Source organism: Aspergillus costaricaensis (genome assembly GCF_003184835.1).
Source record: "Aspergillus costaricaensis CBS 115574 unplaced genomic scaffold BO79scaffold_10, whole genome shotgun sequence".
Lineage (NCBI taxonomy): Eukaryota > Fungi > Ascomycota > Eurotiomycetes > Eurotiales > Aspergillaceae > Aspergillus > Aspergillus costaricensis.
The window spans coordinates 14,113-27,894 of record NW_020291810.1 but is presented as its reverse complement, the minus strand read 5'-3'; the positions used below and the strand labels follow the sequence as shown (position 1 = coordinate 27,894).

The 13,782-nt window shown below is 47.2% G+C and overlaps 6 protein-coding genes across 6 annotated transcripts; 3 read left to right on the top strand and 3 right to left on the bottom strand.

Moving 5' to 3' along the window:
- Positions 1–852: 852 nt before the first annotated feature.
- Positions 853–2,992, bottom strand: BO79DRAFT_191966 (fungal specific transcription factor domain-containing protein). The gene is made up of 3 exons (XM_025680861.1): positions 2,108–2,992; positions 1,217–2,054; positions 853–1,130 (listed from the first exon to the last, which is right to left on the bottom strand). Exons 1-3 carry the CDS (start codon positions 2,985–2,987, stop codon positions 1,010–1,012), a joined length of 1,839 nt encoding a protein of 612 aa, XP_025541253.1. The 5' UTR covers positions 2,988–2,992; the 3' UTR covers positions 853–1,009.
- A 304-nt stretch (positions 2,993–3,296) lies between these two features.
- On the bottom strand, positions 3,297–5,983 carry BO79DRAFT_253201 (OPT superfamily oligopeptide transporter; the record flags this gene model as incomplete). The annotated part of the gene is made up of 9 exons (XM_025685977.1): positions 3,297–3,311; positions 3,367–3,942; positions 3,999–4,181; positions 4,246–4,572; positions 4,629–4,723; positions 4,782–4,940; positions 5,002–5,506; positions 5,557–5,855; positions 5,914–5,983. 9 exons carry the CDS (start codon positions 5,981–5,983, stop codon positions 3,297–3,299), a joined length of 2,229 nt encoding a protein of 742 aa, XP_025541252.1.
- A 734-nt stretch (positions 5,984–6,717) lies between these two features.
- BO79DRAFT_253200 (uncharacterized protein) lies at positions 6,718–7,211 on the top strand (the record flags this gene model as incomplete). The annotated part of the gene is made up of 3 exons (XM_025685976.1): positions 6,718–6,849; positions 6,902–6,943; positions 6,999–7,211. The coding sequence occupies 3 exons, from the start codon at positions 6,718–6,720 to the stop codon at positions 7,209–7,211; spliced, it is 387 nt and encodes a 128-aa protein (XP_025541251.1).
- A 1,586-nt stretch (positions 7,212–8,797) lies between these two features.
- Positions 8,798–10,075, top strand: BO79DRAFT_226778 (MFS general substrate transporter; the record flags this gene model as incomplete). Its single annotated transcript, XM_025683823.1, has 5 exons — positions 8,798–8,821; positions 8,929–9,631; positions 9,680–9,917; positions 9,948–9,953; positions 10,033–10,075. 5 exons carry the CDS (start codon positions 8,798–8,800, stop codon positions 10,073–10,075), a joined length of 1,014 nt encoding a protein of 337 aa, XP_025541250.1.
- An 852-nt stretch (positions 10,076–10,927) lies between these two features.
- Positions 10,928–11,410, top strand: BO79DRAFT_103184 (O-methyltransferase; the record flags this gene model as incomplete). Its single annotated transcript, XM_025677881.1, has 1 exon — positions 10,928–11,410. A coding segment is annotated over one exon (483 nt), but the record flags the coding sequence as incomplete, so codon positions are not given.
- Positions 11,411–12,199: 789 nt separating this feature from the next.
- Positions 12,200–13,580, bottom strand: BO79DRAFT_226777 (MFS general substrate transporter; the record flags this gene model as incomplete). The annotated part of the gene is made up of 3 exons (XM_025683822.1): positions 12,200–12,632; positions 12,706–13,367; positions 13,398–13,580. 3 exons carry the CDS (start codon positions 13,578–13,580, stop codon positions 12,200–12,202), a joined length of 1,278 nt encoding a protein of 425 aa, XP_025541248.1.
- Positions 13,581–13,782: the final 202 nt, after the last annotated feature.

The following is a 13,782-nucleotide window of genomic DNA, read 5'->3' as shown; positions in this document are numbered from 1 at the left end:
CCTATCTTGCTCTTTATCCTCAACATAATATTCTACAGTAAAATCATCTAGATTAGCCCGGCCTCATTAAAAATTACCTTTAGGTACAAAATAATACTCTGTTATTATATTATCAATAATTATATTATTAACAGCTACTAGAAATACACAGCATCGGCACTTGCGGCCAAGATATTTTTAAGATCTAGTAGGAATACAGCATTTCCGCTGTTTACCACGCAGATATATGACTGTCTGGGACTGCAGTGGGTGTTGTGATTGCTTGCGTTTCTTAAGATAGGGATAGTATTTATTCTGTATGGGTTTTATGTTGTCGGGGCAAAGCTTTAGGGCGAAGCTTACAAGACATTGAGTTGGGTAGAGTGTGGCGTGGGGATGGGATGGAACCTCAAGGATGGACATAAGGTGTTGATTCGGGGTCCGTTGACACAAATTCCCGGTCTTAAATTATACGACGCGTTACGTTTACTAATTTATGCGTTGGTGATTGGTAATTCTGTCAGGCTGTTTAGCGCTGCATGATAGAAGAGGTTGTTGTTGTGGATTGCATTTTGTTTGTCTCTTTTTCAAAACTGGCGCATCAATCTTCCTGTTCTACTTTTATTTCTTATTTTTTTGATAATCTCTCCGGTCATATATATAGGTTAGAAGAGAATAGATCATAATACCTAATTTACTACAAGTTTGTTCTACTTCACTTCTTTCACCATGGCTATTGCTAGTTTATACGGCCATACAACATATACCTCGCTGGCCATAATGGTACGTAATAAAAAGGAACAGCATCAATCTGGTTAGGCAAGCGGATAAGAACTGCCAGTGTGTATATGGATATAAGGACTGTCACTGCATCCACTCTAGCTCGATGCTGAGTACCGTGCTAGAACTATACCCTCTAACCCTTCCGTACGCATGCTACGCCGGCCCATCCACTATATCCTGCCAAACGTCCTATGGGAGGTATAGAGTCAGACACTGCGATGCTGAAATCCGAGTGCGATATACTTATCTAGTTGATCATGTCCATACTTAACCACGGCAGAGTCTCGGCCCACTCTTCGGGAACAGTATTCGTCTCTATCCCGATAGCCGTCGTCAGTACCGGAGCCTTTTCGGGCTGGAGCTTATTCCTAAACGCCAAAACCTGTCAGCCCGATCAAGGACACCTTCCACGAAAGCCAAAAGAAATGAAGAGATAAAGAGATAGGTAACCCACTGCAAACCCTTTAAAATCGGCAACGCCTTGACACAAATCGGACTCCTCCTCTTAATCTTCTCAATCCTCACAACCGCCGCATCAAACGCCTCATGATAAACACTTGAATCGAACTCCGCGCTCTGCATAAGCAAACAACTTGCAAGCGCGACCGCCCCATGCAGCGCACAGAAACTCGTCATCCCGTATACGTACCACCGGTAATGGCGCAGCCGGGGCACTTCGAAGAAGAGGCGCTGGATCTCGAGGAGGGCTGCGCCGGAAGATATGCATTTTAATTGGGAGTCAATTTGTCTTTCAGGGTTACTGGGAGATTGTCGTGTACAGAAGGAGCGGTGTATGAGGAGGTACAGTTGGTGCGCGTACTGCTGTAGGATGCACCAGTGCGCGTAGCTGGCTATGTCAAGGATGCTAGGTTTCCCGTCTATGAGAAATTTCTTATCCCACTGTGCCTGTTCGGCTGCGATCTCCGTGTTGAATTGTATCAGAGTGTGCTCGTCCAGTGGCGTTGATAAGCGCTGACAGATCCGGCTGGATAGTTTAAAGAGGCGGAGCTTGAACATAATCATGGACATCTGTGTAGGCTGACTGGATGGCTGCCGGATGAAGTTATCGTGGATGTCTGAGTCGTTGACGTCTGCGGGGAAGAGCCCATGTTCCTGTTTGTCGAGGAGGAACGAGATGTTGATGTCTCGGAAGAGGATCGCCTGGTATGTGTGTAACAGACATATTCCCGCCCAGCATCGCCGGCGGCGCTCGAATTCGATGTAGCTCATGGCTAGTGGCTTGGCTTTTAGGTTGCAACGGAGGGTGATGCCGATGTTGTGGGCCGTTCCTACTATATAGTAATTAGTATTGATCTAAATGAGTTCAATGTAATAATGGCGCTACCTAGAAGTGCCCAGGTCTGCTCCACGCCATCATTGTGACTAATTCTGTAAAGGAGGATGAGAAGTGCCTCGAGCGTATTTAAGGAATGCTGAATAAGAAAGTTATCCTCGGACAGGCAAAGCATCGCTGACTTGCGATATTGAGATGCAATTCCCTGCAGACTGGTATACTGCAGCTGCTGCAGCCACAGTCGCTCTGCCAGGGGAACGTCATCATCCTTTAATGTGTTCAGCACCATGGACAGCACAGTGAAGAGTAGAGCTACCCATGCAAGATCCGCACTGGATAGGTTCTTGAGAAATGCATTATACTGTCTTTGGAATGTTGGACCGTGTAGAACGTGGAATAGTGGTGACAGTTGTAGGAAATACTGGGAGATAAGGAAGTCGCAAGACTCCCTCGGCGGGAGGGTGGCTAGGATATGTTCTTTGGAAATAGAAGGCCCGAACTGAAATGGGAAGCACACTTTCTTATCTGTAATCTGGCCCTGCTCTGAACTTACAGCGACTGGAGAATCACACAGTGGATTAACCTCTCTTTTGAAAATCGCTTCCCACCGCGCATGTCTCTTGCTTGCGGGTCCCTCTGGTTCAGCTTGGTTATCAGGGATTAAAACTTGGCTTGGTGATAGTAAATGGCTGGTATCAAAGTCTTGTAATGCTTCATGCCCGTAGCCAGCTCGTACAGGAGTACGTGAAGTATTGGGATAGTAATACGATGGCACAAGGCCCCGCCGCCGACACGTCGCGCACGGATGTTGCTGGTCATATTGTAACTTCGAGTCCCTGCACGGTGCGCAGCTAATGGGCTTTCGCACGCGGCGTGGGCGACTCGCTGTAATTGGTCTTGAAGATCTAGGCGTAGTGGGTGATAGGGACATTTTCGCGATGCGCAAATGGTGAACTAGAGACGAGGTGAGGTCGGAGATGTCGGACACAATTTTAAGCATTCGGGGTCCACCGGAAGGGCTTAAATCCGAGTCTTGCCACTGAACTTTACTGTATCTGATCGGAGATGGTCCGCATCTTTCTATTGCTGCTACTTGCTATATCTTCTGTGTATTTCCTCTACCTGATCATCATACTCTCCTACTGTCTCGCTTCTAATGAACGTTCCCATTTCCCCCTCTAACGCGCCCTCTTTATCCAAACTTGCCACTCGCGGGAATAGGCAAATACGGACACCCCTTCTAATCACAAGTATCCTACGCAATTAATCAGCACCATCCCATCCCATATAAAATCAAAGACAAAACCTACCTTATAAACCTCCGTCCCCCACCACTTCAACTTCCCCGAAACCCCCGAGTAATACACCGCAAAGAAAATAATCATCCCTCCAAACGACACCGATGACTCGAGCGAGCTACTCAGGATAAAATTATACCGCCGCCACCACCCATTATGCCGCCTGCGCAGAAACACCCCAAAGAAAATACCAACGATAGCCCAGCTCCCGTAGTTCATTCCCGTCGCTGGCGGGATATAGTTCAATCCGCCAAGTAATAGCGGGACACTAACATGTTTCCAGAACGAGCATGGATATTTTCGTTTCAGGACATGCATGATGACGGGGAGGAGTCCGCCGATGATAAGCAGGTAGAAGAGAGATCTGTACCCGGATTTCGGGGAGAAGAATCGTCGCGGCCCGATACCGCCCCAGATTATGCTCGTGTTGAAATTCGTCTGTGAAAACGGGCATGTGAATCCATTTATTGCGTTCGAGGTGCAGATATCCTTGATGTTGTCCAGCGCCCAGTTTACGATGCCGACTTGCCCGATTGTGCCGATTAGCATGCCGGTCCATTGCACGAGGAAGACTTCGAAGGGTGGGATCTGCCAAAGTGATGAGTAAATTTATAGACGCATTTAGGCTCTAGGTGAGAACCAACATGGTAGTATAGACACAGCTTCATGTCTTGCGCAAAGGAAAGACCGTCGAGGATAGTCGTGTATCCGAGCCCGACGAACCACGTGTTAGCTACAACTCGTCCTTCCCAGACGAATCCCGCGATGATGCGGCAGAAGACCTCAATGCCGACCTTCATGTTTGCATTCGCGTATAGAAGGGTTATCTGGTAATTTAGCAAATCATCTCGGGACACAACAATCCAGTGGATATTTACACGCTTGACGTACAGGAAAGAAGAATATCCCACCAACAGCAAAAGCGAGCAGAACGCCGTACCACCGTAGTTCGATCGACCAGTATTCAATCGCGAAGATTGCAAGTGTTATTCCGAGAGCTAGACAAATGAGATACCACCATGCTGGGACATCGCCGGTGTCCGAAGCCCCCTGGTTTGGTCGTGTGTTGCGCTTAGAGAATAGCCTCAGTCTTGTCGATTCGCGGAGAACAGTCGCAATGGAACTGCGGTGCTCCAGGGCCGTCCATGAGATAAGAGATGCTAGTGTGGCAATTGCTAAAGCAAAGGTATTCAGAGCGTATGTCATGGGCATGTATACCTATCCATCGAATAAGAAGTAGTTCTTATATAACGCGAATTCAGCAGAGGCCTTACCGGAGAATAACTTTCATACTTTGAAACGTCGACATCGAAGCATCCATCGCTTATTATCCGGCTGACATTGTAGACGTTCCCGGTGTTGTCAAAGACTATGAAGATCAGAAATCGCCATTTAGAGATGGTGCCAGAGCGATTGAGAGGACTCACTAGAAGAACTCTGAAACGGTAGGTAGGCCGTGTTCCACACATTACTATAGTAGCAAGCAGGAGCGACAATGTACACCCAGATGACTAGGGCAACGGCAATGTTGATGATAGCCCAGGAGGGAACAAGCAGTGGAGATGCGACATATGCAACCTGACTCCCTGATATGGTTGTGAATATTAGAAATAGACCGCAAGAAGAACCTTTGATTGGAGTACGCACAGTCAAAGGTGAATGGTAGGAGACCCATCCCCGAAGATACACCAAACACTTGGTTAATGACAGTACTTCCCGGCTTAATCCAGCAGACGAAACTAAAGTAGCTCAGCGCAGGAAAGATAAAGTCCGGCAGCCAGTACCAGCAGAACGAGACCGCAAAGATGAGGCAGAAGAAGGCGAATCCGGACATCCTCCGGGGACGCTGACTATCCGACTCAGGGCGGTTCGAGGTGTCGCTTTCCTCTGGAGACATCTTGCGGTTATGAAGCACAGACATCAAAGCCGTGGCGCTCAGTACCCCTGGCCAGATGATCTTGCGAGGTTCGACGAGAACTGATCGAGTGAGACCGGCAAATGCGAATCCAATAAGAAACAGCGACAGAATCATGAGTAGTTGGTATCCCCAACCAGAGTCGAGCCCGAAGAATCTCTTTTGCTCCACCAGCAGGTCTGCGGTCATGCGGGTGAAGTAGGTGATGTTGACCATGATATATATCAAGCAGTGTTCCTACCAGTGGATATTTAGCCAGCGTCATATCTGTGGTAAGGTATGGTTACCTTTGGGCTGAACGGATGCGGATTGAGCGAAAACCTCTTGCCAAATATCGGAAAGGTACGACTAGGAACAGCCTTATCCCATAGTCGGCCAGCAGGATACGCCAAAAGCTGAGCGGTGGACGCAGCAATGCTAATTGATGGACTCCGCAGTGTAAAAAGTGTATTGAGACCACAGCCAATAATTGCGAAGATAGTCCCAATAACCCACATTCGTAGAGTCAGAGCATGTTGGCCTGAGTCCTTATCGTCGGCATCGATTTGGGCGGCGTGGAGGAGCTCGTCGAGGGGATTGTCATCATCTAGTTTGCTATTAGCTGCAACGCAGCAAGCTTATATATTTTGTGGAGGAATACTGACCGGACTGTTCACCCTGGATGGTTGTCGACTGCGTCTCGGGTTTCATCGTCGCAGAGGTAACTCCAGGCATGGAGGGCGAATATGAGGGGAGATTGTGAAGCAGAGATTATCAGATTATCAGATAAGATCACAAGGTCATACAGCATAATTTATAGGTTGAAAAACGAAAACTCTGACTACTGCCAAATCACCCAAGTGGATTTGGGCTAAGGAAGATATGGGCATACTCGCCGCTGAGAGATGAGCCATGCTGCTTTCGTAGACTCAGATGAGTATCCATAGTAAGAGCTCAGTACTGTGGGTTAGATGTGTCAGGGGCCACCTGTCTAGCATCCACGCCCTAAAGAGACTCCATAACTGCAGGGACTGATCTGATCTGCCCATCTGGAGGTCTTCCTGTATTCTAATTTAGCTACATATTTTCCTGTCCACAAGGCAGTTGGCACCTCCTCCGCAGACACAAATGCCGCTACTTATGTGCATTCCTGCGAGAATCCGCGACTCTGAAGAACAAGACGAGCACATATTGCCATCTGAAGTTGTTCCAGAGTGTATAGCAGAGTGGGGCATACTTGCCTGCGATGATTAGACCTACAATGGGATATCTCTGATCGGGGACCACAAGGGGGCGTCGGAGACATCGGAGACGTCGATTTCTCACGTGGAGGCAGTGGTATTTGGAGGCTTGGAGCAGACCCTCGCCAGCATTACTCATATACCTTATCTATGATGTTTTGAAACCACGAAGCATCATCATTGTGTATAGGCTTCTGCTGCTATCTAAACTTTGCTTTTGCTGGTGTTATGGAGAATACTATCTCGTCTCGAGGCCTTGCATTGGAGGCACGGAAGCCGGTTTTCTTCGATGTTCTTAATAATCTTTGGGATCCGGAGTCAAATCCGGGTGGGATTGTGAATATCGGACTAGCTGAGAATGTAGGACAAGCTGGTCATGATATAAGCCTACCATGTTACTAATATATGCTAGGCATTGATGCAAGCTGAGATGAAGTCATTTATTAACGCGCAGGTAAGCTATTTGTTTTTCGGGTTTGAATCTATGCATCATTGATAAGATATCCTAGCCTGGGGCTGAAGCTCATGCCTTAACCTATGGTGATGGCTTCACGGGCTCCAAGAAGCTCAAAGCGGCCATGTGCTATCTTCTTAATTGTCATTTTCAGCCATATGTGCCTCTACACCCGTCACATATGTGCATTACAGCCGGAGTGAGTAGTGCGATTGAGAACTGCGCCTGGGCATTATGTGATCCGGGCGACTATGTGCTTGTGGGATGACCGTACTGGACGATGTTTAGGTCTATCTTGGGGAATCGTGCTGGGTAGGTCTCCTATCAGGTGGAGCACGGTCTCATTGTTCTAAGTGAAGCTGACGAGCCAGTGTCAACATTCTCGAGGTCACAATGGGCCAGGTAGATCCGATGGGGTTGGATGCGGTTTCGTGATTTGAAGAGACTGCCAAGAAGGCGAGGCAAGAGGGTAAGAGAGTCAAGGCTATTCTGATATGCTCTCCGAATAATCTTCTTGGTAGGTTAATTTCTGCCGCTGATGCTTTCTCTTTCTATGCCCACACTTCGGCGCAGTACGCAAGCTCATCCAGTACCAGGTCGCTGCTACCCGGAAGACGTCTTGAAGGGCTACATGAGGCTCTGTCAGAGGCTGGGCATATACTTGATATCTGATGAGCTCTATGGACTGTCCGTGTGGAATAATCTAGAATCAGATAATCTGACACTATTCATATCGGTCTTATCAATCGATGCCCAGAACTTGGTTGACCCGCAACTGGTGCACGCAGTGTGGGGGATGAGCAAGGCAGGTAGCCCATTATCTAAACACAAGATGGCTACTAGCTGACTGAGTGATTAGGACTTTGGCGCAACCGGCCTATGAATTGGCGTTCTCATTAGTCAATCGAATCCCCAGTTCCTGGGCGCATGTGAAAGTATTTTGTAAGATAACACCCTCTGTGGTTGAGCTTAGCTAACTGCTTGAAGACTATTCAACTTCCCATCGAGCCTTGTAGATAAAGCCGTTGCCGCTCTACTAGCTGATGACACAGTTATACAAGTTCGTCGCGACAAATCGGGTATGACTATCCGAAAGCTACCAGTTCGTGACGGAATTTTGCAAAGCCAACGGCATCCTGTATACAAACTCAAACGCCGCGCTTTTCGTGTGGATTAACCTTGGGGCTATAATTAGAGATGGGATGACGGATGAAATACTGTTATCACGTCTGCGGCAGGAAGGGGTGTATATGACGTCTGGAGCTACATATGCATGTGAGGAACCGGGCTGGTTTTGGGTGGTCATGGCGCACCCTCGACATGTTCTTGAGGAAGGGTTGAGTTGGATGATGCGTGTTCTTAGCTAGATATTATGAAATTAGAATATTTATGTTATGTAAGATATCCACATTTCCTGCTTTCTCTATGATCGCCTAATAAGTCTACTCAATGATTGAGTTATGTGTGTACCATCTTGCTGAATGTCATGACACTCTGTCCCGCCCAGTGACACGGCTCTATCTTCGAAAATCCGCCTGTACTCGGCAAATAATGCTAAGTAAAACCAGAACATGGTGGGGGCTCTGGATGTGTTATTCTACAAGGCCATGTGCAATATCGCCGATGTCTCTGATCGCACTGCTTGGAGATATCCAATGAGTCCTGTACTAGTAAAACCTGGCATCTCTGATATATATCCGAAAGCTTTATGCCTCGCCATATACTTAAGCATTGTACGGTAGAAAACATATATTGTAATATAACAACATTTCTCTGTGAGCGAGTGTATGAGAAACGCTCTCGGCATGAATCAGACAGTGATATCTGGGATGACGGCGATGCACCAAGTCAATCATGAAGCTCCCTCGAGCTCGAGTGGTTTGATGAATTGGGGACACTTAAGCCATCAATAACCGAAACAGAAGGGACCGCAAGATACACCAGATAGTGATAATGATGAGATCTATCCAGAAGGAGGTATATAGGGCTGGCTTTGCGTGTTCGGCAGCTTCATGGGTCTGGTGGGAAGTCTAGGACTAGTCAACTCGACGGGCATATTTCAAGCATATCTCGAATTGCATCAGCTGAGACAGCATGGGTCCGGACAGACGGGCTGGATCTTCGGTCTATTCACCTTTTTGACTTTTTTCTGCGGAATCCAGATCGGGCCTATATTCGACACTAGGGGGCCTCGACTCTTGGTGTTCTTGGGATTGATATTAATCATGGTTATGATGGTTAGCATTGGGTTCTGCCATGAATACTCTCAGTTCATCTTGACTATTGGTGTTGCTGGTGGATTTGGGACATTACTTATATTTACACCCTCTATCGCGGCCGTCGGCCATTTCTTCCAAAAGAAACGCGGTCTTGTGACAGGTATTGCTGTGAGTGGTGGCTCTATAAAAGGTGTCATTATCCTGCTTATCCTCGAGAGCCTCTTCAACAGATATGGTTTCGCATGGGCAACTCGTGTCATTACATTAGTATGCCTTATCTTCCTTGTTATTACCAGCACGCTGGTATCCTCACGCCTTCTTATAAAACCCTTCTCAAAAGAAAACACCCTCCCTGACTTCCAAATCCTATGGGAATGCAAGTTCCTGCTGACAATTATTTCCATCTTCTTCATTAAATGGAGCCTCTTTATCCCTATAACATATATATCATCCTACGCGCTTGCTCATGGTCTCTTGACCAAACTCTCTTACTAACTCCTTGCAATCTTCAATGCAGGTTCTTTCTTCGGGAGACTCCTCTCTGGTCTTCTTACAGATTCTATCAGCCGCTTTAATATACTGATTATCACTATAGCGTTCTGTCTCATCTGCAACGCGTGCCTTTGGATGCCAGCCGGTGACAGTATTACCCTTCTAATTATCTACTGCGCGCTCTTTGGGTTTGTGAGTAAGAGTAACATCAGCCTTACGCCCGTGTGTATTGGGCAGCTCTGTTGGACAGAATATTACGGTCAGTACTACGCGACTGTGTATACAGTTGTTAGTATCAGGTATGTATAGTTGTTCCCCTGTTCCTGCCCACAATTGAGGTCTTAATAAGTGTTGCTAAGGCTGAATTCCCATATGTAGTATCCTCACCGGAGTCCTAATTGCCGGAGAGATTCTTACCTGATGCGGTGGTGAGTACTGGGGCCTGATTCTGTTTATGATGTGTTGTTATGCGATTGGACTTGTGTGTGCTGTTGCGGTTAAGGTTCTTCAGTGTGGATGGTGGGATATATGGGTGGTCTATTAGAGCTCTACAGCTTGGATAATTGAATGATATAGTGGAACTCTGTGCTGTAGTCACTATAATCACAAAGTAGTCCAGAAATATAGCGACCATGAATTTAGCCTTCTCTCTTCCACGCGGATTATCTGTTCCAAGCTGAGCTGTTTCCAGCAATCACATATGGAACTAGTATACATATTTCTCAATAACTGTAATGCAAGGCCTGGATTCGTTTCTTGTATGTAATAAAGATCATAGAGAGTTCTCTGATCAAGTACACTCCATCCATTCTCTAGGTCTCCGACATCTCTGATCTGTAAACTGGCGCGGGCTAGAAACATAGTGTCTTGCATTGTACTGTACTTGACACCAACCAACTGCAAAGCATCCTCAGCCTACTTTGGATCTGATAACTGGGATCTGATAACCTGCGGCGCTGGGTAACTAGCGGGACTTTCTTCTTCTATCAAAGGCAGGTCTATATAAAGGTGTACCAGCCCCTTTCACTGTCTTCTTCAAAAGTCACGCCAACCACCATCTCCTTGTATTTGTTATACTATAAGCCTCTTTCCCTTCAACCGAGCATCACTATGGCGTCTGTTAAGTAAATTACTACGACAATCTGGCATGGCGTACGTTTATATCTTTAACTCTCCTAACACCGCAGCCCTAAGTGAGACTTCTAACTAACTAAACCAAACACAGGACAGCCGCGAAAAATTTCTCCAAACACACATCCTCGCCCTCCTGTACCTATGTAACAACCCCACGGCCATCCTCTCCGAAATTGACACGTGGGTAGTGATAAATAACCACTGCATGATGACAATCAGCCCTGACCGAAGCAAAGTAATCACAGAAATTATCCGCTCCGCGTGTCCACGCACCATGGTCGAGCTTGGTGGGTATGTTGGATACTCAGCTATTCTCTTTGGTGATGAGGTGAGGAAAGCCGGTGGAGAGCGGTATGTTAGCTTTGAGGTCAACACCGAGTATGCGGCGATTGCGAGGTCCCTTGTGGAGTTTGCCGGGCTTGGCGGGTTTGTGGAGCTTCGAATGGGTTTGTGCTCAGAGGGTTTGGAGGAGTTTGCTGGGCAGGAGAGAGGGAAAGGTCAGGAGGGAGTGATGTTTGATGTGCTCTTCTTGGATCATGCAGAGGAGTTGTATCTTCCTGATTTGAGAATCTGCGAGAAGTTGGGTCTTGTACGACGTGGGTCCGTTATCATTGCTGATAATGTTGGCGGGGTGGGGAAGAGTGTGAGAGTGAGGGGATATGTGAAGTGGGTGGAGGAGGGGGACAAGTATGAGACGAGGAGAATTCCCTGTGTCCTGCCAAATGGGGAAGAGGTGAGTTTGTCTAGCCTGAGACCCGTCCGCGCCTTGGTATGAATGTTTAATTTGCTCACGTTTGGTAGGATGCGATTCTTATTTTGGAGATGATTCTTAGTGATGTGCTATAGGGATATCTAAAGGAGTTGGAGGCAGGTATTTGACGACCGGGTCTCGGGCGTGGTATGGTAATGAAGTAGGTGTGTTTTAGGCAATTTTTCTCTATGTATAGGTAGCACTATTTTCAACCCCTGATCACATCGTCGTGTGCCTTCCATAAGCCCATTTCCCAGTAGTGAGTCGGGGAATAAAAATAGCAGCCATATCATTTTAGGTCGATGGGGAACGGCATTCAACTGACCAAAAAAAGGCATTGTCCGTTTGAAGGCTAGAGGCGCTTGTAAACTACCTATAAGCATACAGCACGCCCGGTAATATACACTCCAACTTCCAAGTCTTCTAACACCATGTATTGGATATGGTTGGCAAGACCTGTCCATCCTGGATCTTGCTCATCTGTGTATCAGCCTACAAAAGATCTGATTGCATCGAGACAGACTTGTCGAAAAAAGACAACCACCGACATAGCCGTCGCCGCTTGATCTACATACGAGGCAGGCACAGACATGCGACAAAAGCCAACCTCCAACGCCTAGCTCAAATTCACAACAACCCAGCAATCAAATCCTGCACCCCCTAGACCCTCGCCACGAACATCCTCCCAACCAACCTCCCCCTCACAAGAACATAACCAAGCAACGCCGCCAAAAATGCCACACCACAAAACACCTGCAACCCCAAGAGCCCACCCCGCTGCCTCGCAACAATGGCCCCCGCAATAGGAGACCCAGTGAGTGCACCAAACAACTGAAAGACAAAACAAGTGCCCTGGCGCGTGCCGATCTCGCGAATGTCCGAGATCTGCGCGACGAGCGTCGGCGCGAGGGAGATAAAACTTCCCGAGAAGAGTCCGTACAGGATAGCGAATGCGAGGAGGGCTGCTTCATTGTTCTGGCTGGGGATCCAAGAGGCGAGGGTGCATAGGGCTGTTAGGAAGGTTACGGCGATTATTATGTTGTAGCGGCCTACTTTATCAGCAAGGAGGCCGGGTATTATTCGCCCGGGGATGCTGTGGACGTGGACATCAACTTGGATTAGTCTTTGGGATGGAAGGATCGAGTGGTAGAAAGGGGTTGAATTACCTCACGGCATTGATGATTGGAAGCAGATACTGTGCCAGTTCAGGGTGCATCCCTGCTTCTTCTGCTTGAAGGATGATGTAGTTTAATGGAATAAAAAGACCCCAGTAGAATAAAAATGATGCCACGCAGGTCAACGCAAAAGCCGGCTCGCGGAAGCCTCCAAGGTAGCTTGCAATGCTAAAGGGCTTCGGTCGCGGGGGCACTCTTGATACTAAGGTGCTTGCAGAGACAGCAAGAAGACTAAGAATAATAAAAGCCACAATATGAATTGTCCAGGGGAATCCCAGGCGGGGAATAAGCTTGTTTATTATAATAGATATGATGACACCACTGAGTGAGAAGCCTGAAACCATGATGCCAAATGCGAAGGTATAGTGACACTTAAACCAGGAAATGACTGAGGCAGTGCAGCAGTTGAAAACTGCCGAGACGCCAGATGCTGCGATGATGCCTTGAGAAAGAAAGATCTGGTAATATTTATCTGATAGAAAGATTATTATTAAACTGAAAATGTAGGCCAAGGCACTGGCAGTAAATATCCATCGAGGCCTAAACTGGTTAAAGAGGGGGCCAAACTGTATGTCGCTTGTTAGCCAGTTGAGATGAAAATGACCGCTGGGGAAGAGGGTGTTACATAGTAGAATACCCGTAAATGGGATGCCCTAGGCCTGGAATGAGGTGATCCAGCTGACGTTGCCTTGGCTGTAACGATGGAAAGGACCTTGATTACTGATGTAGTATGTCTCAAAGACACCGATGTAATTAACAAGGCCAAATGTGCAAAACATATCATACCAGCAGCTGAGGACCACCAACCAAGCCTCAACACCACCTTCGGGGAAGTCATCCACAGTAGGAATCACGGTCTCTTTCATATCATGACGTTCTTGAATGTCACTGGATTGTGTTTCGGTATCATGGGGGCAGCTTTTGACCGCCTGCGGGACCAGCATGTTGATGGTTTTCTTCTCCTATAAGGAATAAATAAGTTAAATATTTGGGATGTAGTCTGAATGGACAATCTCCTGTTTACTGGATGAATTCTTTATTCATATATATTGTCTATCCTCGGCTGAT

Bases quoted from the DNA above. Each gene is read 5' to 3' on its own strand.
- BO79DRAFT_191966 (XM_025680861.1), bottom strand. From the start codon at position 2,987: ATGTCCCTATCACCCACTACGCCTAGATCTTCAAGACCAATTACAGCG. The intron at 2,055-2,107 runs GTAGCGCCATTA...ATTACTATATAG, and splicing joins GCAGACCTGGGCACTTCTAG to TAGGAACGGCCCACAACATC. The intron at 1,131-1,216 runs GTGGGTTACCTA...TTTGGCGTTTAG, and splicing joins CCGATTTTAAAGGGTTTGCA to GAATAAGCTCCAGCCCGAAA.